General features: G+C 46.3%; 2 protein-coding genes across 3 annotated transcripts; one reads left to right on the top strand and one right to left on the bottom strand.

Moving 5' to 3' along the window:
- Positions 1-1,397: 1,397 nt before the first annotated feature.
- asf1 (histone chaperone asf1) lies at positions 1,398-4,438 on the bottom strand. Its single transcript, XM_077643304.1, has 4 exons — positions 3,955-4,438; positions 3,669-3,784; positions 3,409-3,585; positions 1,398-1,788 (listed from the first exon to the last, which is right to left on the bottom strand). Exons 1-4 carry the CDS (start codon positions 4,061-4,063, stop codon positions 1,579-1,581), a joined length of 612 nt encoding a protein of 203 aa, XP_077499430.1. The 5' UTR covers positions 4,064-4,438; the 3' UTR covers positions 1,398-1,578.
- Positions 4,439-4,595: 157 nt separating this feature from the next.
- Positions 4,596-25,143, top strand: SH3PX1 (sorting nexin 33-like protein SH3PX1). Of its 2 annotated transcripts, XM_077643298.1 has the most exons (17): positions 4,599-4,821; positions 5,535-5,618; positions 6,055-6,129; positions 6,239-6,265; positions 8,047-8,223; positions 10,405-10,538; positions 11,265-11,358; positions 13,149-13,271; positions 13,865-13,979; positions 14,750-14,880; positions 15,245-15,348; positions 17,602-17,705; positions 17,848-17,925; positions 18,011-18,087; positions 18,947-19,036; positions 21,604-21,810; positions 24,195-25,143. In XM_077643298.1, the coding sequence occupies exons 1-17, from the start codon at positions 4,801-4,803 to the stop codon at positions 24,249-24,251; spliced, it is 1,698 nt and encodes a 565-aa protein (XP_077499424.1). In that variant the 5' UTR covers positions 4,599-4,800; the 3' UTR covers positions 24,252-25,143. The 2 variants fall into 2 exon arrangements, with proteins under 2 accessions (XP_077499425.1, XP_077499424.1); XM_077643299.1 differs by lacking the exon at positions 6,239-6,265 and having other exon boundaries at positions 4,596-4,821.
- The last annotated feature ends 153 nt before the right edge of the window (positions 25,144-25,296 follow it).

The raw sequence follows: 25,296 nt of genomic DNA on the forward strand, positions 1-25,296 counted from the left end.
TGCCATTAGCCGTTGATTTTATGAGGCAATGATTTAATGCAATATAGATGCTTACAGAATCCTCACCTTGCTAGCATAGCCATTGAGCAGTGAGTAGTACCATGAGGCAGTGGTCGTAATTTGAGCTAGGGGAATTAAAAATAGTATTGTTTCCATGTAAGCCACACAGTTGAACAAGGAATTAAACTTGCACTTCGTCATCTATTTCGTGCCTATCTTCTGTCACTTTTAGCAATTTTGTGATGAATTATTTCACATAATTTTGGCGTAACAAGCAATCTACTTTGCTGCTCAAATAAGCAACTAAACCGTGTAAGCAGATGCACCGAAGCAGACATGTGGAGGTTACTATGCGCAGTTTCATACGTAGCAGGCAACGCTATAGAGGCTGTAGAAGTAGCGAGCTCGTGAAGCCATATTACTTCGCCACGTATCATCGTTCTTGAAACTTAGGTAAGTGTTCGGATGAAAACCATGCTTGAAGTTATGAGGTGCTCAGTGTTCGGGCCCCCTGGCTATAATTTTCACTGAGTGTGAACTACTTTTTAGGTGCGGACAGAGTAAGAGGGATTCGCCCTAGCATCCGCATATCATACTGCTACATATCATTCTTACTCAGGAGTCTCAACAAGTCTCGGGATGAAAATGTGGCAAGAGGTAGAACCAAGTCCGGGAGGTGCCAGTCATGGCACTTAAGGTTTGTCGCAGCAAAACGTGTGTACACTTCGATTGTGTGGTGAACTGCTTTTTGGGCACACACTTAGCCTGTGCAAACAGGTGGCAATGTTGACTGCTAAGTATGAAACAGAGTATATGGTCCTAGTTTAGCGTAGTAATCGCAAGAACTGGCATAGTAAAAATTTAAGGTGCTTGCAGAATTTAGAGTGAACATTTTGAGTCTGTATTCTCATTACATTCGTTGCAGTTCCTTCCACAACAAGCAGTTTTTCAAAATACCAAGGGGAAACGTTTTAAAACAGCCAACTAAAACACAGTCTATGGCTAGAGACAATGCTTCACGTGATGAAGTGAGAAAGTTGCAAATATTACTAGTCTTATGGCTGAAGTAACGACTGAATGATACATCATTTAACAAAATGCCGGAGACGACCTAATACCAAGCCTCAAAACTTTGTCACCGATGTGAGGAGCGGGTATTAATGCGCACGGAATGTCTGCAACATCAAAACTTTAGTGTCGCCAGTAGAAATCATCTGAACTCAGCCCACGGGAACAGCAAACTTTAAAACCGATTTGTGGTGGAGGTAATCGGGAATGGGAAAAAAAGAGCACTGGTATTTTTTCAAAACACAAAGCCTGTATTGACACCACTTGGGTGGCTACTGTCCACACCTGTGCAAGGAGGATGGAAGCTCTGCAGTAAGACAACTGGCACATGCAGGCAGTATGAAACATTTTTATGAATGAAAAGTAAATACAGCTGAACAATATATAAACTCGGCGTGCCAACCAGTGGCCACTTTGTCAAGAGGGAAATCTCAAGTCCACGTGGCCCCCATGTTGGCACTGATGTGAATGCGTAAACTCCCCTTGCTCAGCACACAATGAAGACACACGTCACACAACTTCCATGCTCTGGTTGCTGTCGTTCATCATTACGGGGGGCTTGAGGAGAGGACCAATGCTGTCCTCAGACACAGAGGTGGGCATCTGGTTTGAGTCCACATTGGAGGAAGACGGTGGGATATTTTCAACACCTGGGTTGTCGTCCCAGTCGATCTTGAACCGGGTCACACGGGGATTGGTAGCCAGGATGTTCCTCTGCAGCTGTAGCGAGGACAAAGCAGCAATAGACATTGTACGCTCTGCATGGTTCTAACTCTGCGACCGCTTTTCTTGGCAATGAAGGGACGGCTGCGACTCATTCTGCAAAATAGTTTGGCTGCACGATGGTGTGCCAGGCGCGTTGCGCTCTCCGCAGTAACATACTGTCGCTGATGCAGCTGGCGCCATCAGTGGAAGGTTCTTCTAACTAGACATGCCAGCAAATTTGTTGCGATCAAGAAAACTTTCCTTCGCTTTCAATGATGGCAGTTGTGTTAAAAATATGCCTTAAATAACTAATATCGACAATGTCCTATGTTTTAGGGGAAAACTAATAACTGCAAATGGGGACTATATTCCACTGCATAGGATGACATGATGTGCTTCAGTTCCATTGCAAAACAAATTGTCGTTTGGAGTAACTGCTGTGCAGTTAACGCCTCTGCAGAGCCACTAGCGCCACACCTTCCCCTAAGCTATTTCCTAGTACCACAAAGCTGCCAGTAGTTTGAACCAGCGCATGAGGTGCACTGCAGGGCTCAACGGTCTCACAAGTTCCCCGCCTTCAGTTATTTACATCTTTTGTGTGTCAAGGCGCGCATTCTTCATGACACCTTCAGTAAAGGAAGACTTATTTGTGCAAGCTCCACTTATGCATCAGAAATCATGCGCATACGTTCAAGTTCTTGGACAAGGCATTTTGAAATGTGCACAACTTCTGTGTTATGTATATGCCTAGCCTCAGGTGCAACAAAAATGGTGACAGGCTTTAAAGTGGCCTGCATTGCAGTGTACATACCAAATGCTTCATTGCAAGCCCTCCTCTTTTCCAAAAGCAATCAAGTTTGCACAATGACATTCCACAACGGGTGTCAGTTTTTGTTTCTCCCTATCCCCAAGTAAAGGGAGGTGTGGATGCACAGTTGCACACTAGGGCCAGCACAGTTGTGAACCAGGTACAGTTAAATGCTAGCTCATGCAATGCAGCCTGCACAAGCAAAAGAAAAAATGCTCTTAAGTGAAGGCTGACATGCTGCGCACAACACAGTAAACCTGTATGTCATGCTATACAAAATGGCAGATGCCCCTCAAAGGACGCCTTAAGTTAAATAGGGTGAAGTTTTGAGACAGTTGGTCCCACAGAAGTGAGCGGTACATGCAGTAAATAACAACTGAGGTTTATTCTTGGTAGCTAGTTACTGCTCGTACCTTTCCACTCTATTCTATGTCCTGTTTCAAGTCATGGTGCCATTTCTTCTCCAACAAAGGAGGTCTCCAGCCAATGGCACCCACCCACTGCTTTTCATGACACTGGGGTTAATCCGATCAAGCTATGGTTCATCCCCTTTCATCTGCCACCCCCTGTGATGTCAGACTAGCAAACCCAAGAGGATTAACCACGAGATCGCAAGAATTGATAGACGCCATTGGCTGGAGGGCCTCCTTTGTGGGGCATTTGCCAACCGTTCTTGAGTTGTATCTGGCAATAGGAACACTTCCCAAGAGCCATCCCCAGCGTGACAGCAGACAACGAATGGCGCAACCCTTCGATGTAGTACCTCGCCTACAATGCTTGTGCTTAATATAGAGGCTTCGCAGGAAGAAGTGGCGCAATAGACTTACCCGATCGAACTGCGGAGTCGACGGCGGGTTCTCCTTGAGCTCTGGGTCTGTGTACTCGTTGTTCACGTAATAGCCGACCCGGATGAATTCCTTGCCTCGATAGGAACACGTGAGCAGCACAACAGTGACGCCGACAGCATCTTGCACCGGGATCTTGTTCGGGTCGGGAGGGTCCGCCTGCAAGGTACGAGGAACATCGGTTTGACACATTCCATGGCAAGCGGCACAAGTGAATACGAAAAAAAAAAAAGTATACTTGCCTGGAACACAAACATGTGCCTGCCTTCAGGCACAGGCCCCACGAAGACAGTGTCGAGTATTTGGTCGTAGTCCTCGCTTTCGGCTGAACCGACATATATAATCTTCCATTCCAGGTCTGAAAAACAAAACGTGCTAGAGCTTCAAAGACGAAATGCGTTGCCGAACGCAAGCCTACAAACTTGAGTTCAATGTAAACGCGCCATGCTCGGGCCAGAAGCGTATAGAGTAGGTGGCAAACCGAACCGAGAGGGCGTTGGTAACAGAGCCCCTACTTCTAATACCCACCTTCTTTGAGGTCTTCGATGCATTCGAAGGTTATTTCGAACTGGAACGGGTTAAAGAACAGAGACGGATTGTCCAGGACCACAACGTTGCAGACGTGGACTTTGGCCATCGTGGAAGCAGCACTTCAGGCAGGAACTGCAAGCACAGACTGGTTGAAGCGTGAAAAACGTTGGCGGGTGGGGATCTTCGCTAGGCGCTTGTGAGGCTGCTGTATAACGGCCCCTTCAGCAGTTCGGTGAGACGGCGTCCGAAATCTACCGTCAAGGGTGCACACGGCGCACTAGTCCACTTTCAGCTCCTTCTTGCGAATATTTAGGACAGCACGTGCCTCACGAGTTGGCCCATGCCTGCCACAACGCCTTGCTAACCAAGCTGAACCTGCTAATTGTTGCAAATTTGCGACAAGGTACGTTCACAGCAAGCAGAATTTACCACGCAAGATGCACATCACCACAAGACATCACCCAAACATTTGGCGGGAACTAGACAGCACCCGGAAATTGCCAGCGAAGCTTTCTTTTAAATCTCTAAGTTATTTTTATACAGAAATGTTTGTTAAATTATTAAATTTTAATTGGCACTTTAGTGAAAGTTATTATGTTTAAAAAAAAATCTAATCACTCAGCGACGTGTGCGGGACTGTTATGAGTGGCTGGTGGCTGCTGGGGGGTGGGTGTGAAGCTGTGTGTGGAGTGCGAAATACCTTGTGTAATGACCTGACAACACAATCACACTCGGCACGTTACTACTGGTGATGGGCGAAACTTTTTCCGAATGACATTGCCACCGCCGAAAATTGGCTGACACGCCTGGGAACTTCCCTGGCGAGCTGCTCTGCCTCGTAACATGGAGGGCCGAAGTTTGCAGGTAACGTGCTCAACTTCGTGCCTCGACGTGTGTTTGTGTGCCTGACCGCTTTCGTGCCGTCTTATGAGGCTGCAGTCTGCCCGAAAGTCCCAACTGACATTTACGCGACCGTGGTAGTAGGCTGGCCGAGCATTGTGGTGGCTGGAAAGGGAGCGCCCATGGACAGTGCTGTCTGCACGTCAATGCCCAAGGCGGTCCGACAATTGAGCGCGATGACGTAATGCATTTGTTCACGCGTTTCGCTCTTAGTTGCTTGCATTTGTGCAGATGATTTTGAAAGTGTTAGACTTCACACGCCGCTGTATTCCCAACCTGTTGCTTCTGCGAAGGAAACGCCTTTAACAAGCATGTCGTTCACACCCTCGAAAAACCACCGCCGCTAGTAATCGTTTGCTGACGTGATGCTCGTATCGCATGTGGACTCTCGCTGCCTCCACGCGAACGCTGTCGCGTGTTTAAAAATTCCGCATAGCGGGTTTTAAATACTGATCGCTTGGACTGATCCCGTTGCTGACAGTTACCTGTTGCTTCGGTTTGCCTACTGCAGAGGTGTGATTCGTGTGGTTACGATCGATAACTTGGTACCGAGCCCGCGATTATGTAGCACATATCGTTTTCCTTCTATGAGGTTCTGTGCTCATACTCCATAAAATTCTGCTTTATTTCTTGCAGTATTTCGCACGCTTGATCAACATGTTTGTGTTTTGTTGCAGGCCAAAGTACTGTATGATTTTGAGCCACAGGCACCAGGCGAAATTGGTATTTGGGCAAATGAAACGGTCACCATTATCAATAAGGTGAGCTGGCCGTTATAAGGTTCAGTTAGTCTTGCGAGATTCCTTGTAGCCGCTCATATGGTTTCCCTTATTCTTTTGCCTGTAGTGCTTAAACTAATGCATGTCTTTTGGGCACTGTAAAAAAAAAAAGTAGAAGCAGCTTGTGTAACCATGTGCTTTTTCTTTTCTCCTTATCGTTAGCAGTCTTGGCAACCAGTTGTGATGAGCTGTACATAGTCGGCTTTGTAAACACATGAGCAGTCAGCTGGGAGTTGCGGGGTGGGTTCAGTAAACACACGAGTAGTGTCAGCTCCTCACATTGCAGATCTTCCAAAGTTTTTTTTTTCTTTACATGGTGCACTTGCTTGTGCAACACCTTATAATAATCAAACTGTCACTTGTGGATACCGCTGTGTACTTTAGCCATGCAACTGAAGGTTGTTTATATAACTTCCAGAATGTCGGCGAAGGCTGGGTTGAAGGCGTCAACAGCCGGGGGGAGACTGGACTCTTCCCAGAAGACTATGTTGAGGCAAGTGTATATGGTTGTCTGTCAAGTTCGCAAAGTTGTTGAGTTGCAGAAGCAAAACTCCGCCAATTTCAATTTTCTCGTAACCAAAGGAGGATTGGTCTTGTTTCAGGTCCAGGCAAGGCATGGAAACTGCAGTGTAAGGATAACAGCCTTGCTTGGAGTTCAAAACCAAGCAAATTTTTTGGCTGTCTAAAGTTTTGTTTTGAAGACAGCTGCTTTTACTTTCCTGCTGTCAAAGTTCAACTGTGTTGTCTTTTGTATAAACAACACTTCGGAAAAGTATCGTTAGGGACGATAAGTTTCAGCTGTCATGTAACTTAAGGTGTGGTATTCGTTTGCTCATGTTTCAACATTTTTAAGACTGCGAAATCTGTTTTCTGCGAAGATTTTGATAGGTGTTAAAACTTTCAGCATTTTATAGGATTTCACCAAAGTGCCAGTTTGAAAGGGCCCTTGGCTAAGCTACTGTTGCAGCCTGGAGTGCGTAGGCATGTTTCATATGAGAATACTAGCTGAAGAACTGCACTTGCTTTCGCAAGTGTTTTGTGGCTGTCAGCTCTGGTCCTTTTGAGAGCCTTTGTATGTAGACATGCTTGTAATAGCACACGTCTCTGGAGCCTTGCCAGGTGCGCCGAACAGGAAGGAGTCTGCATATTTTTGGAATTTGTGTAAATACGATGAGGAAGTTTGTTTTATTTGGGAGTCCTGTGCCAGCTGCCTAATATGAGGCAGGTTCATAGTTCTAATTTTGTTTTGTCTTTGAAACATAGGTTTGTGGTGTTTAACGTCCCAAAGCGACTCAGGCTATGAAGGACGCCGTAGTGAAGGTCTCCGGCAATTTCGACCACCTGGGGTTCTTTAACGTGCACTGACATCGCACGGTACACGGGCCTCTAGAATTTCGCCTGCGTCGAAATTCGACCGCCGCGGCCGGGATCGAACCCGCGTCTTTTGGGTCAGCAGCTGAGCGCCATAACCATTGAGCCACCGCGACGGCTCTCTTTGAAACATAGGAAGTAATTGCTGTCTAAGAGCTAAAAGAGCGATTCAAATGAAGTGAATGCTTCGACAGTATGTTTGATATTAAGTAAACACAGGGGGAGAAATTGTGAAACCATGAAGTTGTATCCATAAAGTGAGCAGGACTTATCGCAGCAACAGTTGCATAATGAACTTTCTTCGATGTGAAAGGTTGCTGTTGTACTCTTCCATAGCCTAACACTCTCACATTCACCTCCTCCCAAAAGCAGTAAGTTCTTGGCCCCCTAGCGAACAATGAGGGCTTTTCTAGCTTTAATTCCCACACACCTAAAATGGTGCTTTGAAGCAGTCTTGTGTTCAGCGTTACATTAATGCACCACACTCGAAGCAAAAATGCTTTGTGGACGAACTAGCCCGAGTAAACTATACAGGATGCAACTGCCGTACCATTTTATGAGAGATGCAACAAATTGTATGAGAACACAGGAGTGTTAAGCTCTGTTGTGGCGCTGTGCTGAATGGCCTGCTCCCCCAGTATGCTCAGTTTCTTATACGGATGCTTGTCCTGTGGCTATGATATCCCAACCTGGCATTTGCTCCGATTTTGCACGTGCAGCCTATAGCCTATAGCCTGCAGAATGTGAGTGTACTATTGTTTCATATATGAAAGTAAAGGTGTATATGGCTGTGTTCAATGCACCTCTCCTTGAAAGCATGTTAGAATGTGTTGACCTTGGGTCATATTTTTTAGCATTTCATTTCGTTTTCTGGTCTTTTGTTATTCTTCACACTGTTGTGGGTGACACCGACGACAGAGTATCAAAAGAAGGGAAAACAAAACGAAATATTATGTCATACACTTCCACAGAGGTGCCAGTGGTACAAACGTGTGCTTGCGACTTGCTCATGCCTGACCTGTGACTGGTGGTGCTGCAGATGCTGCCGGCCGGACCTCCGCCACCGTCTGTGCCGCCACCACCTCTGCCTCCCAAGTATGACACCGGCCATGCACCAGTGACCGCCACACCTAGTGCAACCTCGGCTGCGCAATACGACAATGGTGACGACTGGGACGACGACTGGGATGACGACGACTCAAACCAGGGGGCGCAGGTGAGGGCTGTGTCTCTAGACACGAAGTCGACAAGGCAGCCTAGCTGAGTTTGTTGTTGGTCAGTGCTGACCTTATTTCTTGCCATTCCGTAATGAGACTTCCATGTTGGAACTATTACTATATGTCTCTCCTTCCATCTCTGTTCCTGTTTTTTTTATATGCCAAATGGCTTCTGTAGAGCTCGATCAGCATGCTCCGTTCTACTCTGTCATTGCAAGCAGAATGTTCTACAACCTAAACAGAGCTACTCCCTTCAAACTGATGCATCGAAGTTAACATGCAATGCAACACGTAGAACGAGGCAGAGTTGCTGACAAATCTTATCACAGAAGAAGAAAAAACTGCTAATACTTGATAAGGGCACTAATACTAAACACATGGTGTCTTAACAGGCGTTAATAAGAAACATAGCTCATTCATGTTTTGAAACTACTTAGACTTTTGTGGTGAAAATAATATTCTCTTAATAATTGTATCAAGTATGAAGGCAGTGGTGGCATCTTTTTAGACAGCCCAGCCTGCATATGTGCAGGCTTTGTATGCGGGTCATGGTGGGTGTGATTCTTTGCCATTTGAGACGATAGAGTGACACTTATGATGGCTGCGATCAGTGCTGCCATGTACTTGTGCACTTAACTTGGGGATTGGAATGTACTGACATTTGGAAGGCACCTTTTATCTTTTACCTTCTCATTCTTATCTGCAATCAAAGATCCAAACTTTCCTACTCTCGAGCCACTTTCTTGTGTTCTTACTAAATGCAGAGTTGCAAGGCATCGAGAATAATGTCAGAGCATGTGCCCAGTACTTGCAGCATCGTCGTATACTAGCAGTCTGTGTTACTGGCAAGGCTGCATGCCTGCACTGGGCGGCGCTGGTGCCGTTGAACCTGCCCGTAACTGTCCATTTGTAAGTCCTCTCCTTTTAGTGTTTAGTTCCACGCTGGCTTCTTTACCCTTGGTAATCATTTGTTCATAGGTTATGTTTGTCTGCTTTTATCTACTGCTTATTTTATCTGTGCTTATCTGTTAGGGTCACTTCCTCTCCCCAAGGGAAGGGGAAAAGTCAACGAAACTTTTCTACTCTGATGTTGCTTTGGCTTTCAATGGGGAGCATTCTTTTGTTTCATCTGGTTTAAACAGTCGACTATCAATAATTTTGACTTGGAGGGAGCCAAAAATTCGTTCAAATTATGCAGAGGTTGAATTAAGGGGGCCTTTTTACTACACTTGATATTTTTTTTTTGCATTCTCTCTCTCCTGCTTGCACTGTATTTGGTCCGCAGTACGTGATAGAATAAATAAAGAGAATAAAAATAACAGGACCAAATGTCAGCTCCGTGGTTAATGTGCTCGCCTCCAGACTCGAAGCACAAGGGTTCGATCCCGGCCGAGGCAGACGAAACTGGGCGTTCGGATAAAGCAAGTTCAAATCGACAAGGATCCTCCATATTTGGAAGTTTTGGAGTACACCTCCCACATTGCCGTAGCTGCATTGAAGAGTCTCCGCTTTAATCTGGATGCTGTTTGTAACAAACTCCCTTCTACTGTCCTGACGATTTCATTTTCACAAGCATTTGTTATGCAAAAGCGGTGTTTTGGGTAGCAAAGCCCCTGTCAATACAGATTAGGGAGAGCTTACACATGCACTTTGCTTTGGGGTTGCTGGCCCTTCACGGACTACTTGTGAGTGCATGCTTAGAGTCCACTGGGAGCCTGTTACTTTTTCAGGGTACTCATGCTTCGACCTATTTTTCAGCGTCTTCACCATGCTACGCATGTTTCACTTTTTCCTTCCAATGTGGAGAGATGATCTCCGATGACACACATTGTTTGGTTTGATAAAGTGATCTTGCTAGATAACCCCAAGGCTGCCTTCATCACTTGGGGTGTGCACCCCTTTTTTACGCGTGCTTTTTTCCAGGGCAGTTTTCATGAGAAATTTGAGGATGCAATTTTATTTTTATTTTTTTCTGTCCGCACTAATTTGTCTCCAAGAGTAACATTCGTACAATGGCAGGGCATACATTGGGACACACATCTCAGTATTCCACAAAGGGTTAAGGTGGTTCGTATTTGTTGCTGTGTGCGTAGCGGGCCATCAGAGCAACTGGGATGGCGACCTTTACTTGAATGAAACGGCATGTTCCTGAAAGCCTTCGCTGTCTCTTCCTGCTGCAGGACTTGCAGCAGCCGGCACAGCTGTCGGGGCCTTGCAACTACGGCCTGTTCCCACCCAACCGATCGTCCATCCTAGAGGCTGGCAGCAAAGGGGACGCTGCAGCCAAGGGGGGCACCGTCAAGCGGTTCAATCGGTCAGCCCTCTTTTCAGCTCTGCCTTGCCTTGAACTCACTAATGACTGGATGCAATAGACCAACCTCACCGCGAGTTTTGGCACGTCACTGCTGCCTCGTGGGATGCCATTAGTAGTTGCAGATCTTGGCAGATGCCGCTGGCAACTGTATTTAGGAAGACAGGCCTCAAGGCAGTGATTGGTGTAACAAAAGTGACAGCAAAGCAAATTTTCAGAGCCTTGCTTGCTTTATTTCTTAGCTTTTAACGTGAACTGTGCTGGAAAAAATGCCGACAAGCAGAACCTTTCATTATGAAGCATAATGGGCCTAAATGTGGCACATTTTTAAATGCGGCACTAATTTAAGCATAGCAGTGAGCCCATGAGAATGCATGCATGCTGCAGAAATAGTGGGCACGTGTAGTGACTCTGCTGGGATTGGTCTAGGTATTAACAGCTGTTTTCGGTTTGCATATTAAACCATTGTGCAGTATCTTAGGTGTGGATTTCCATTAATCCATGCTTCTTCATGTGGAGTTATTATTATTTGTGTCTGCTGGTTTGAAAACGGGGGAACAGACACAAGAAAAGAGAAAGGAACAGGCTATCAACTTCCACCACTTGTGTTCGTGTTATTTTTGTGAATGGTCAGATTGCCTGCTGCGCACACAGTAGCAGTGTAGTAAAGAAAAGGCTTATGGGAAAGGTTATCTCACCTTGACCTTGCACTATTTATGTTCACTGCAGATTTTCAAATTTCGTTAAATCTGGAGGAGAATCATGGTTGCTGGGGCTCATCAAGCCTGTGGTGCCCAGTGATGAGCAGTTCCATATTGTGGAAGTACGTTTTTTTTTTTTCTCTCGCGTGACTTGTCCCATGACTGCTGTCATTGACTTAAGGCCTCTAAGTTTCCGTGGTGGAAAATTGTAAATTCTGCAAATTGAGAGCAACTGCAATATTCTGCGGGACTCCTCCCACGCTTCAGTGCATGCGGCCTTTCGTGAGGCAGTGGCCGCCGCTTCTTGCATTGTCGTTTTGTACTGCGCCAGTCTGTTGCTGTTCCCCCCCCCCCCTTTTTCTCTTCCTGACTCTTTGCTGCTCTTTCTCTTCTTTCTCAACGGCCAGCGCCGCTTTCTTTCCGCATTTGTACAAACTTTCTCGTGTGCTCCACCTCGATGACCCGAAGTAATTGAGATGTTGGCTTTTCCTCACCGCTCACAAGTCTGATGGGCGAGCTTGCTGTGGGTTTTTCAAAAAAACGGCGAAAAAAATCATGCTGTGTTTGTAGTTTGGTTAAAAATGTAGCACGAGATGCTTTCTGAAGCAAATGATTTAAGGAAGAAATGGCCACATATTCATGCAATTACGGTAATGCTTCTTTCGACAGGCACCAGTATCGTTACTCTGCATAAGCGTGTCAGCACGTTGCTACCAGAGCTGCAGCATTTGACGTGCTAGCTTCCTTGAACAGATGGGCGAGCAAGCATGTAAAAGCATCTGTAGAATTTCATTCATTACCATATTTTTCCATTCAAGAGAATTCAGACGATTAGATCAATCACATTCTCAGCATTCTACCATCCCTACTGATCTTTACTGATGCAATTGCATATGATATAAACAATGTGGTTGTTTATTTAATCCAAGCTAAAAAAGGACACCAACCAAAAAACTGAAATAATATAGCATTTCAGAACTTGCTTGGGGTCTTCATCAGGTGTGACTGCAGGCCAGTGGCAGCTTGCCTTTTTAAGCCCTCGTTTAGTCAGCTGTCGGGTTGCTCACCGTAGACTGCGGATGTGCTTATAAAATTTTGGTTGGCGTCCTTTTTTTAACTTAAATTCCTTTCCCAACCAGACAGACTAATATTTTTTTTTTAATGCGGCTGTTCGCTTATAATTCCGTAAGAAATGCTGAAATGAGCAATTTTTTGTGAAATCGTGGAAGACTAGGGACTTCAGTCATGACTAGCTCTTTCCTACGTTTAATGCGTGTTGTTTGCATCAGATTGTTCATACTTTTATCACGACATGTCATTTCACGCTGGCATGTCACAGCTGTTCTGGTGAGTGCTGTTTTTAAAACCCTTTATTGTGTGGCTAGGAAACATTAGTTCTTCACCACGCCCAAGCATCTAGGCACTTGCTTTTTAATTCAGGGACACATTTAGTGTCTGCATTCGCGGTCCTCGGTCTGTTGCATTTGTGTTTTGCTTTTCGAGTGCAACGTTTGCAGCCCTGGGTCGGCCTAAAATTAAGTTGCACCCCCTAGTGCCTAGTGCAGGAGTATGAGATAAACTTCCAGAAAGGTTCGAAAAGACCAGCGCTGAAACAGACAGGGAAACGATAAGAAAAAACACTGACGAGGGGACGAGCGCTCGTCCTCTCGTCAGTGTTTTTTCTTCTCGTGTCCCCGCGCTGGTCTTTTCGAATCATGTCACACCAACTCGTCCAAACGGCAATTTTGATTGAACGTATTCCAGAAAGGAGTCAGTGTTTGACCCACAGGTGGTATGAAGAACGATGAATGTTGGGACACCACTCAGAGATTTGGTAGCCACGGGGCTAGCGATTGTGTGTGCACTGAAGACGTGCGGCTGAGCGGTGGTTGCCTGTTCTCTGTGGCAGGAGTGTGAAGGCAAGATCAGCTGGGGCACCACCATGGACCCCTACTACTGCGAGGTGTCCTCGCCCAAGAAGGAGAGCAAGTTCAAGGGCTTCAAAAATTACATCGCCTACCAGCTGACCCCATCGGTGAGAGCTCCTGGCCTGCCAGACTTAATGCACTTGGCCTAAAACAGAGCTGAGAAACACAGAGCAGCACGATATGCATGGACATAGTGGAATGCGTAGGTTTGGACAGAAGCCTGCTGGGGAAAGGGGGGAGAGTTGCATAAGCAGGTGAACATAGTGTTGGTCATGTGTTAAGCGATGGCACACATATCAGTGGTTTCTTTGGCCTCGATGTGTGGATGGATGTGATGACATATTTGCGTGAGTGGCTGTGGATTTGGAAATATCCCGTTTTAGTCTAGTTGTCTGTTTCGCTGATTATGGGCATACAATGGTCGAAATAATACTATAGCCCTCTTCCGGTCAGCCCAGTCGCTCACATCTGGCCGTCAGTCTTCACCAAGATCGAGGTCAGAATGTGTGCCCTAGTTTCCAAAATACCTGAGCGTCTGTGACTTCTTAACTGTTGGTTTGAGCTTGTCTTTCCAGGCCGAAATACATAGTTGTTGGCAGGTGTTGGGTGCTCAGTTGACTTTGCCGTTGATTTTGTCAGAGACTCAACTTGTGGTGCTTCACAGTAACTGGGAGCTGAGCTTCTCCGTGTGTATGTGCAGTTCAACCAGATGCCAGTGAGCCGCCGCTACAAGCACTTTGACTGGCTCCACGAGCGGTTGCAGGAGAAGTTCTCCCTTATTCCAGTGCCCCCGCTGCCCGACAAGCAGATCTCAGGTGGGTCTTCCTTCTTCAGATGCGCCAGTTTTTTGCTGGTAACAGTGGGGAAGAAACATTGTGGCTGATGTTTAAAACCAAGCATTTAAAACGAAGTTCTTGACAACCCTGTCTGGTTGGGACGGTGCATGTTGAAAATGATAAAGCGGGGCTCACCAATAAGACGAATGAAATTACATTTCGGCCTGTGCACATTGTTCACATTGCAAACGAGAACGAGCCTTCCATGTAGGAGCACAAGCATATGCAACTCTCCTGGACCATTCGGGAGAATCAAGTTGCAATTTCGACCTGAAGCAGTATGCTGCATATTCAACTCTCTCGGACCATTCGGGAGAATCAAGCTGCAAAACAACAGTGCAAAACTTTCATCAGGTTCGGGAGCAACATGTCGGAAACAAAAACTCAGTGTTGTTGCCTTTTTTGCAGAAGTGCTATGAAATTCTCTTGCCTGTGCTCTAGAGTTTGGGATGTTGGGAGAGAGAGAAGGGAAAAATAAAAAAGGCATCATAACTGTCACCTAACTTTTGGCTGTGAAGCATATGCATTGAAGCTCTCAATTTTTGAGGTCATTGGCGGAAATCTAGAGCCACGCATTGCAGTATGCAGCAGAAGTGTGTGCTTGGGAACAAGTTACTGCGAGCCCAAGCCATGGCATACTCATAGCCCTCCTGGCTGGTACAGAACAGTTTGTACCTGGTGTGCCAGCCATGTACTGGTACATTCTGTGCATTCTTCTTGTAGTGAAGAGCAGGGGCATTGCTGTGCAGGCCGCTACCAGGATGACTTCATTGAGCACCGGATGGCGAAGCTGCAGTTGTGGGTCAATAGAATATGCCAGCACCCGGTGATGTCACAGAGTTCAGTGTGGATGCACTTCCTCACCTGCCGCGACGAGAAGGTATGTTCCTTCTTTCTTTCGAGCGAGATAGAGTGCGGTTTGTTAGAAGGTTAGCTGCAGTGATTGGCAGCTCAGTGTGTCCGTTTTGAGACTGTCTTAGTTCAGAATTTCCAGCAAAGTGTGTAAGCAAGGTGTTGTGTTCTTACATGCACGTGGTGAATAAATCGTATTGATGTTTTAGTGCTGCTTCAGTTGATCGTTGTAAATATTGTGCTGCTCATGTTTTTCTGCGTTTATTTGCTTTTTGTTTCCTGATGTTTTCATGCGTGTCGACCATAGTTTGAGGTCTCAATACTGTCACTGTCTGCGGGATCTTCTCCTGCACACAGCTTGAGTACATGCTCATTCCGATTTTCTGCGCCAGAAATGGAAGATGGGCAAGCGGAAAGCCGAGAAGGACGAGCTCATGGGGACCAATCTGTTTGCGGCCTTCCAGGTGCCCCAAGTCAACCTAGACCCACTTATTGTGTGAGTATGTACTCGCATCTGGTGCTTGTCGGGGTGGGGAGGCTGAGCTCTTACCTGCCTGTTGTCAAGCTTGCCTCGGCAGTGGTTAGCGGTTCGGCTCGTGGGCACCACGGCACTTCTTTGGCTCCCATACTGCGGCATGCCAGCATTGTCACTGCTCTTTGTATGTAGCTGAAATAACGCTCTTGCTTGCATAATGAACGCACCCCCTTCCGCCAAAAAATTTTTGGAAATTTTGGAAATGAGGTCTCAAGTACCGTGACTGGCAACCTCCTGCACTTCGTTTTACTTGCCACATTTTAATCCTGTATCTGATTGAGACTGAGAAGTAAGAATGACATGTGGCAGTATGATTTTGTGGCTGGTAGTGTGAATTGCTCCGACTCCATCCACACCTACAAAGTAGTTCACACTCAGTGGGAATATAGCCAGAGGCCCGAGTAACAAGTGCCTGGCAGATTCTACCGTGATTCCCAATACTAGCACTTTGTTTCATACCATTCTTTGTTTTTGTCCAGACACTCGCCGAGGCTTTGAGAAGGACGAATGATACATGGTGGAGTAATGTGGTTTCGCAGGTGCACTACCGCAGCGTTGGCTGCCATGCATGAAATGGAGTATAGTACAAAGTTGCTCTTGAAATGAGAAAAGCACTAGCATGAGGTTGCATTTGCAACATATGTATGAACACTGCCACTGTTGTGACGTAGCAGCATAGTTCTTATTGCATGGGTTTCTTTGAGCTAAACTGGGACTGGCTCACGAGAATGTAGCAGCAGGAAACACTCAGCACCCAGGAACATAACCGTGTGGTTCTGCTGTATTTCAGTGGTCCTTGGGGCCAATGGCATCTTTAGGAGGGAGTGGTTATACAGCCAAACCTCATTACTACGAACACAGTTATTACAAATTATTGGCTACAGCGAACTGTTCCTAAATATTGTTAACATATGCATTACTTACTCCATATATCGAACGTGGGCTGTCATGAAACGGATATATCGAACTGCCGAGCGCCAAGCTGTGCCCTGCCAGATGGCAAGCGGCAGGCTTTGCCTCACTGCACGGGTGAGTGGTGGTGGAGCAGCAAGCTTTTTTGCGCTACGTTTCACGCTCGCTTTGCCAACAGCACCGCAGAAGATACATAGTTCGTTTCATACATCAGGTGCAACACTGTCAAAGCTAGCATTCTTGTTTGCGCTGCCTGCATCCGCGACCAAAAAGTAGTGCGTTCCTTGTAGTGAGCGAAAGATAGTAAATGCTTTGCCTGCAGGCATACTAAATGGCACATTTGTCATGAGCTTGATTAAATGCACTGTTATTGCTGATGACATGCTGTGGCTTTCTCAAGCTGTAGACCACTCGGCCACAGAGCAAGCGCAGAGTAGTACGCCTCCCTTTATTTTCCCATCCGGACTACTTCTGTACCTTTCACAGCTTTGCAGCTGATGTATGAAACGGAGTATAGTGGCGAGGAAAGCTGGTATCCAGGCGTTCGGAACCCGTTTGCGCCTGTCACACCGGTCGATAGTGCACCGGAACCAGCGAAACGGTCGGTTGAAGTTTTCCAACAGCTATGCTCTCGACAATCGTGGAGCGGAGGTGGTGAAAACGGCAGTAGCTTTAGTCTTGGCGTCCGACTTCTTATGCGACACTGATGTAATGCAAGGAAGTCACCAGAGCTGGTGTTCGGTCTGCCGTCGCCGCCGCGTGCTGCGGTGCTGGGTGACGAAGCCAACATATCTGGCATTTGTCACTTGGTTTTTTGTGGGCTTCACAATAGCCGCGAGCTGCTTCAAAACGGTGCTAATACTACAGAAAGGGTTTCTCTCAGCTGCCGTTCTTTCGCTGACTTCTCCATCATGTGTTTTTTGGCAAGATTTTATATTACAAATTTCAGCTGTATCGAACTATTTTACTATTTTTTTACCAGTTCGCTATAACGAGGTTTCACTGTGCATGGAAGTTGAGCAACACGCATGCACACTTCCCAGTTGCACTGTGTAGGCAGTCAAAAAATCGATGCAGTTATTTCACAAGCATGTCTTCTTGCTGTGTAAGCCAGGCAAAACCATGTTCTAGTGAATTTCAGTGAATAATGTGAGGTGCCTTAGGCACCAAGTTGGTTTCATTCTTTGCGGCTTCCGTGAAAAATGCTGGAAATAAAAATGAGAAATGCCGACAGCGTGAAATGTGGTCTAGCTTTGTCTCACATTGGCGGCTTTTTACTCTTTTTTTTCCTCCTCGAAAAAGAGAGGGCAAGGCAGATTCCTTCAGCAAATTCACCCAAAAGATGGATGACGGTGTCAACCACCTGTACAAAACCTCCCAAGACCAGATCAAAAAGTGCTCAAAACGTGAGTGACTTTTCTGCTCTCCTCTGCATTTGCTGTCCGGCGGTAAATTCTGGAGAACACTCGCGTGGCTTCAGCCACGTGTGGCTTCGGCCACGTGTGCCTGGTGGTCTCATTTCTGCTGTTCGGTCTCCTTGCCATTCAGACTACAAGTACGAGTGCGAGAAGATTGCCAGTTCCCTCAAGGAGTTGGCAAACGCATTCGACCTGGAGAAATCGCTCCGTAAGTTTGACGCCTCGTTGCCACAGCATTCTCTTCCGGCCTGACTCTCTCTATCAGAATGACAAAGTGCTCTTTCTTGCTGCAGCCGCAGCTCAACTTACCGAGGCCCTCAAGCACACGGAGGAGACCTACAAAGTTATCGGCAACATGTACGAGTCCAAGGTGAGGAGTTTTCCTGGGACGCATTGCGTATTGTATTTCAAGCTGTAGTACTGCATGCTTTCATCATGTCGCAGTTTTCACATACTTTTATATTGCTGTATGTGTTTCAATACTGTGGCATTGCGTGCTTAGCGGTATGCTTGAGGCCTAGCTGGCTGGTTGACTCTGGTACCTATTCTTATGTTTATAGTGTCAGGAAACGAAGTAGTACAGTTGACTGTCGATAATTGAAACTTTACGTGAACGCGAATTTTTTGGCACGTTCATAGTTTGCATTAAGCGGTGTCTTTTAATACGCATGGTGCAGAGTAAACTGTTGTACATTGAGAACTGCAAGGATTTTAGTATCAAAAGTTATCAAAGAACGCAAAGGATTTTAATAAGCTGCTGCCTTTTTTTTTTTTTAATGTGAGGCAGCCGAGTGTTCCCAGTACGGCAAGTGCTACATTAAAAAGTCAGTATCGTGAGCACTTTGCCACTATGGGACTTGGGAAAGGAAAAGGAATCCTGTAATTACGGGGCAAGGACTTCAGCAAGAGAATGTGGAATGCCACTTTATTTCTGTACTTGCTCTCATAGTGAGTGCTTTTTACCGGCAAAATTTATTAAAATTTGGGAGTGCTCTGGTTATGTTAGGGTGACAGTAGATTAGCAGAAATTTATTTCGACAGCCAAAATAATGGGTGCATTGTATTCATTACACGAGTGCATCCATTGTGCAAGTAAATACAGTACTTGTTAGAAGATGGGAGGGTATTCTTGGTGCTCACTCGGCAAAAGTAGTTTTTGTAACAATGGAGCTGAATTTCCCAGCCATTTTTCAGCCAGTAAACGCGTAGTCTGCTTGTTCTTTTTGCAGCTCCAGCATCACTGGGAGTCCCTCGGAGATCTCCTGTTCATGTACAAGGGTGTCCTCGCCGTGTGGCCAGACATCTTGAGCTTCCACAAGGTCTGCTGACAGTGCTGTGCCTGTTAATCGTTGAGGTTGACAAATGTGTTCGCTGCTTTGCTGTCTTGCATTGCATTTATCTGGCAATGCTGTGCTGATTAGATGTACTACAGTCACTTAACTTTGATTTCAAATGCAGTAGAGTAGTGTAAGGATCAGACATTTCTTTGAGAACTGTGAGGACCTTTTTTTTTTTCAGCGTGAAGCTTCTGTCTTAGCACTCCTGCACTTTGAGATAGTGCTTACTTGCAGTAAACACTGCACTAGTGTGTATACTTGGCTAGAGGACTTCAGGGCCACTGTGCTAGTTTGGCTTTGACATGCTTGCATGCATCCTCGCATCCACTGATGGTCCCCCTCGCCATGTTTTCTTATTGTTTGCAGCTTATCAGCGCAGAACTGTGGGTCATGACTTGACGTGCAACTTACCTAAAATATTACGAAACACCTTTTAAATGGACACAAAGGACAACTCCATTTACAGTGAAAGCTCGTTAATTCGAACCTCGATAATTCGAATTTTCGAATAATTCGAACTACACTACTTGGTCCGGCCAAGCTCCGTAGATATCTGTGTATAAAAAAGCCCGTTAATTCGAAAGCGAGTCGTTTCTGTTACGGATAATTCGAACTACGCGCCGCCACGTCTGAGAGGCTTGACACACAGCACGTGGCCAAAAAAGCACCTCGGCATAGTTAGAGGCTGCGCACGTCCTAAACGGAGACAGAAGATGGAACCAGATAAAACCATGGAAGAGTGGGTAAAGCCTAAATGGCGCCATCACCGGCGGCGCCAGAGGTACTACGGTTGGTGGCCGGGGTGGCGGCTGCCCACCCTCATTTCCGCGCAGCCTCCGAAACTCTCAACTAAATACTCGTTAATTCTTAATTTGAGCCCTGTTAATTCGGAAATACGAATAAGTACTGTCGCCGCGGTCCCAGCCAACGCCCATGAAAGGCTACGACTTCGGACGGGCGATACAAATTACGCGCAAAAACCTTTTTTTTTTTCTTTGCCAGTGTCGTCCATCCTCCCACCCATCAGTCGCCAACGGAAGCACGCGTTCAGCCGCGATCATGACACCGGCTTTTAGCATCACCCGGCGGTCAGCCGCTGGCCGGAAGTGGCCAGCGTGGGCTATCAGCGCGGACCGATCAGGGCGCGACCGTGTCTGACTTCCGCCTGCTTCTACAACATGGCTGCGCCTGCCGAAGCGGCCTCTCGCCTCACCATGAACTCGTCATTGCCGCTACACTGTGCCTCATGTTCACGGCAAACAAAAGTCGCACGAAGCTTTCGCTTTGTCTGAAGATGCCCGCAGCACAAAATTTCAGCGATGAAACGCGGCAGATTTTCAGAATGCTTCTGGATTTTCAAAGCTGCTAGGCTTGGCCGCTACACGTCGTTTGACATCGGGAAGCGCGGGAGATTCAAACAGGTTTAACTATTTTGGTTCAGAAAAGGGTCGCAAAGAATAATTCGTCCTCTTTGTTGTCATTGAATAAATAATAGCTTAATTGTAAATGCACAGCTGTTCTTTTCAGCATTTTACTAAGCATATGGACTCACGCCGTTTCTAAATCCTGGCGGCAGCCGCCCGTTTTTCATCGCTTGTGGTGCTGCACGGCGGCAGTGCATCGGCATTCTGCCGCGCCGCTCAAAATCCGCAGCGCAAGTTTGCTCCATGTGGGTCGCCCTTAAGGGGAACGTACTGAGAACGAGGCTTGCACAACCAATCAAGCGCTGGCACTCTGCAAAGTTCGCTTCTCCCCCTTGCTAGAGCTAACGTCGAAAGGTAAACACACCGTGATGTTGTGATGTTATCGCTGCGCAGCATCTTGCCGCACTGCCAAGAAATACGTTGTGGACCATGACAGTGCGAAACGGAGGGAAGCATTAACAACTGACGCTTTTTTTTTTTTTTAATTCTAAGGCAAAAATTGGGGGCAGGTGGGTTCGTTACTCGAGTAAATATGGTACATATACCGTAATGCAAATGGTTCTTGTCAGTTTTTTCCAGGCCATTCGATAATTTGAACATCGAATAATTCAAACATTTCTCCAGACCCGTGAAGTTCGAATTAATGAGCTTTTACTGTATAATTGTTGTTCTTGGTAAAATCAGTTCTATGGCTCTTTCAGAGTACGTTGATGTTTGTCCCACAGCAAGAGACAATTTTTTTGCTGAGAAAACTGGATTTAAATAACTCGCCTACCACTCTATTCAAACTCGTGATGTCAAGATCAAAACGGACTCTGTAACCATCACTTGGAAGTCAGTGGCAGTGTAGCCAGGTTTCGAGATTGGCATCAAAACTGTCTTGGCATCATTGCAGTTTGCTTGCTAAAACAGCCGGTGGTGGCGACACCTGTATTTAGTTTTTTTTTACTTTTTCCAGGTTATAAAAGCTCCATTTTCAGTAAAGGTATAGTCTCTTTCATGTTAGAAGGCATTAATCTATCAATACAGGCAAACTCCAGTTTTTCCTCAGTGTCGCCTAAAATTAAATTGCGTACGGTTGAAAAGAACCTCTTCTGACGATGGACATGTGACTCAAATGTGCAGACGTTCCTGAGCAAGCACAAGGAGTACCAGAAGATGCGCGACGAGGTGAAGCTCTCACAGGAGGACCTCGAAGGAATCCGGCAGCGAATGGACGTAGTCTCCTACGCCATGCTGGCTGAAGTAAGCCACTTCCAGCAGCAGAAGGTGCACGACTTCAACGGTGCCATGCACGACTTCCTGGGCGGACAGATCAGCTTCTACGAGGAGGTAGGGTGGGCCTGTTGATTTGAGAGCTCTTGCGGTGTCCTGCAACCTAGTTGCTGTTAAATGTTGCTGAAACGAACACATTACCGTGGAAAAGCAGTGGATGCGATGAGAGAAGTGCTATTCTTTTGAAAGTGCCTTATCTTGATAAAGCCATGTTCCTGTCAATTTAAACATTTTTTTTTTCCATTTGCAAAGGAGAACATAATGCAACTGCACCTTGTCAAGAAGTGAAAATAACAGGCACCTTCAAATAGGGCACCTATGCAAGTCTCACCACGTGCATGGGGACATTCTGACTAAAACGCGCACCTCTTGCTGTTGCTCTGCGGACGGTTTCGTAAATTAACATCAGCACATACACATTCGTGCGCATGGCTGTTTCCTGTAAATTGGTCACATGACTTGTTTGTTTCTAGTTACTGACATGGCAATGGCATTAGCATTGATGCCAGAAAGCTTTCCTCTTAATAGTTACTGAAATAATAGGTGGCCTCGATGTCCCATGTTTTTTTGCTTCAAAACTGTGTGCACAGGATCACTTGCCTATGAGACAAGGTGAGCCGCCTTTATTGTTGGACATCGCAAGTTTAGTGTACAGTCGAGCCTACTTATAACGAACGCTCACTCATTACGAAAGAAATTGGTGCTACCGTCAGAATATGCATTAGGGCTATAGTATAGTATCTCAGATACAACGAACAAATGTGGCTGCACAACTCTGTTGCAGCGAATGAGGAGACCCTGTAAAATCGTCGCCGGAGTCGGAAACCGTCGTTTCTTTCAGTAGCGGAGAGCAATGAACGCTTCCAGGCCTCTGTGACACCCCATCCCCTCCTTTCTAAGAAAACAACGTGATCCCTAAAAAAAGGGGGGTATAGAATGCCTTGAAAGGTAGTGCCTAGTGGTGGCGAGAAGTGTGGCGAGCTTTGCATTACTGTCCTTCTATGCACGAGCTTGGACGGCAGTGAGGCAGGTGGCGTGTGTCCTCGGGAAGACTAGCAAGGTGCAGCGCTGTGAAAGGTATGCTCTCATGCGCACGACAAGGGACTGGGCGATGCGCGACTTTTGTTTTCGACAGGTGTGCCTCTATTTAGAGGGGGTGTGGGGTTGTCAGGCGACTTACTTGTTTGCCAGGTGATTTCTCAAAAAAAATCTCCAGTTTGTGCTCGACAACCATGTGCAGCACCACATGCTGCCTTCTCCAAATGCAGTGGCCATGCTCTTCTGCGACCGAATGCAACGAGCCAGACCTTCCACGTCACACTGGCCTAATTAATGTGCTTAAGGTGTCCTATCACCGCCGCGTTACCAGTGCATACCAACCACAATATACTGAGCAGCTGTCGACGTCCCAGTTTGGGTAACTCTGTTCCCTGCCGTGGAATAAATTCTTTTGGGTGGAAATGAGTGCATAGTGATCAAGAATGTCTTTCGTAAGACAGTTTATAATCCCATTAACGATAGAGGATGCTGTCGAACACACAATATCAAACGCATGTATAGATTTATAGCAATGGGTCCTTGATGCGCAGCTAGACCGACCTGATGCTGCCAGTGATGACGCCTACATCGGAGAGCTATTCACTGACGAAAATCTTAATACGTTATAACTACGAACACTGTCAGATTCCCGGGAAAATGACGAAGGCGATGACAAGGAGGCTGCCCTACAACCAGCTGTCTTGGAGGCTTCCACTGTGATAAGTTATATTCCTCCCTAAAGCTCCCCGCTGTGGTGGCTGAGTGGTTAGGGCGCATGGCTACTGAGCCGGAGTTCCCGGGTTTGAACCTGGCCACGTCGGCTGTGTTTCGATGGAGGTGAAACACAAAAGACGCCTGTGTGCTGTGTGATGTCAGTGCACGTTATAGAACCCCAGGTGGTCGAAATTATTCCGGAACCCTCCACTATGGCACCTCTTTCTTCTTTTGTTCTCTCACTCCCTACTGTATCCCTTCTATTACGACACTGACACTGGTCAAGTGTCCACGGAGATGAGATACTGCTCCATTCCCTTTCCTCAAGAACCAATTTTCACTTTTCCTGCCTAAAGCACAGCGTGTCAGTAGCAGCACGATCAGTGAGGGGTATGTGAGTGCTCTGGACTTACACGGTCAGACTTTGTACTTTTGGCTTTAACAAGGCAAGTTCACTTACTACAAACTTAGGATATAATGAACGCAATCTGCGCGACTGTGAGGTTTGTTATAAGTGGGCTTGACTGCAATAGCAATTCTGTCATTTTTTTTTTCTGCTGTTAGTCGTGAAGTGGGTTTCTGTGTAAGTGTGTTGTTGGAGGGGGCAGGCAAGACTTCTTATCCGATGCGACTGCGCCTTTCCTGTGTTGCGGCGCCTAATTCGCGGCCGCCTGTTTCCCTCCTTGCAGATTGTAAAGAACCTAAAGGAAGCTCAAGGCAGGTACATGATGGCACCGCAACAGTAGCGTCCAGCAGCAGTGGTATGGTGAATCTTACAGCAGTCTTCCGTTGCCGGCCAGCATCAATTGCGTCTTGTGAAAACACTACGCGCAGGCACGTGTGCACAGTGTCCACATTGTGGTCGGTCACCAGTACCGAAAACGGTCTGTCCTCAGTGGTTGCATCAGTCCCGTTTCCTTTGTGCCGTGGTGTGACGCAGTATCGAGCGACCCTTTTTTTTTCTTCACGGTGGAGGTGGAATTCCCCTTGCTGCCGGTGTCTCAAGGCAGCTTCCTCAAACGTGTGTACCACACTACACTTGCTGTAGCTGTGCTGGGAGTCAAATCCTTCTTGTTTCTGTGTATCTGAGGACATGTGATGGTGTGCAAGCTTTGCTTTTGCCCACTGTTGGACACCTGTGTGTTGGTCACGAATGCTACCAGTGTGTGTGCGCGCGTGTATGTGCATGTGTCCGCAAAGAGGTTAGTTTTTCATCATCAATCAAGAGGGTTTTGATGGTCGTTTTTAAGCTGTTTTCCGCTCAGATGTTTAGACCTAGCCACATTTTTATAAGGGAGGCTTTTGTGACATACAGATTTGTCAGGTTAGGTTTGTCCTAACAGAGCTGTTTTAAGCCGCAATGGCTGCGTATAACTGGTTACTTGCATATAATGTAGGTGCAACTCGTCTGTATTAAGGTAGTTTTATACGTTTTTGTAGCTGTTTTGTGACCAACTGCATCTCGGGGTACTAGATGCCTGTTGCACTTGAAGGAAGTGCAAGGAGCACGTATACCCTGTTTTTTTGTTTAAGTACCACATGGTTGATTGTAGCCTTCTACATGTTGTGTATTGCCATGCTAGTTCTATAAACATTTTGTTTTGAAATAAAGGAAATGTTGCGGCAATGCATATTAAATGGGTGCGTTGCAACTCCTATTTATTCTGAAAACAATACTGAGAGCATAATCTCGTAACAGTTTTTCATCCTTTGTACATAAACAAAAGTGTCTGTGCCACTTTTGCATAACAAGCACATAAATAAATAGCGAAACTAAAACACAGCTGCCCA

Source organism: Amblyomma americanum, chromosome 11 (assembly GCF_052857255.1).
Source record: "Amblyomma americanum isolate KBUSLIRL-KWMA chromosome 11, ASM5285725v1, whole genome shotgun sequence".
Classification (NCBI taxonomy): Eukaryota; Metazoa; Arthropoda; class Arachnida; order Ixodida; family Ixodidae; genus Amblyomma; species Amblyomma americanum.

Coding starts and splice junctions, on each gene's coding strand:
- asf1 (XM_077643304.1), bottom strand. CDS start 4,063: ATGGCCAAAGTCCACGTCTGCAACGTTGTGGTCCTGGACAATCCGTCT. Junction 3,785..3,954: donor CATCGAAGACCTCAAAGAAG/GTGGGTATTAGA, acceptor TTTGTTTTTCAG/ACCTGGAATGGAAGATTATA. Junction 3,586..3,668: donor GGCACATGTTTGTGTTCCAG/GCAAGTATACTT, acceptor CGTACCTTGCAG/GCGGACCCTCCCGACCCGAA.
- SH3PX1 (XM_077643298.1), top strand. CDS start 4,801: ATGGAGGGCCGAAGTTTGCAG. Junction 10,539..11,264: donor ACCGTCAAGCGGTTCAATCG/GTCAGCCCTCTT, acceptor TGTTCACTGCAG/ATTTTCAAATTTCGTTAAAT. Junction 18,088..18,946: donor GCAACATGTACGAGTCCAAG/GTGAGGAGTTTT, acceptor TTCTTTTTGCAG/CTCCAGCATCACTGGGAGTC.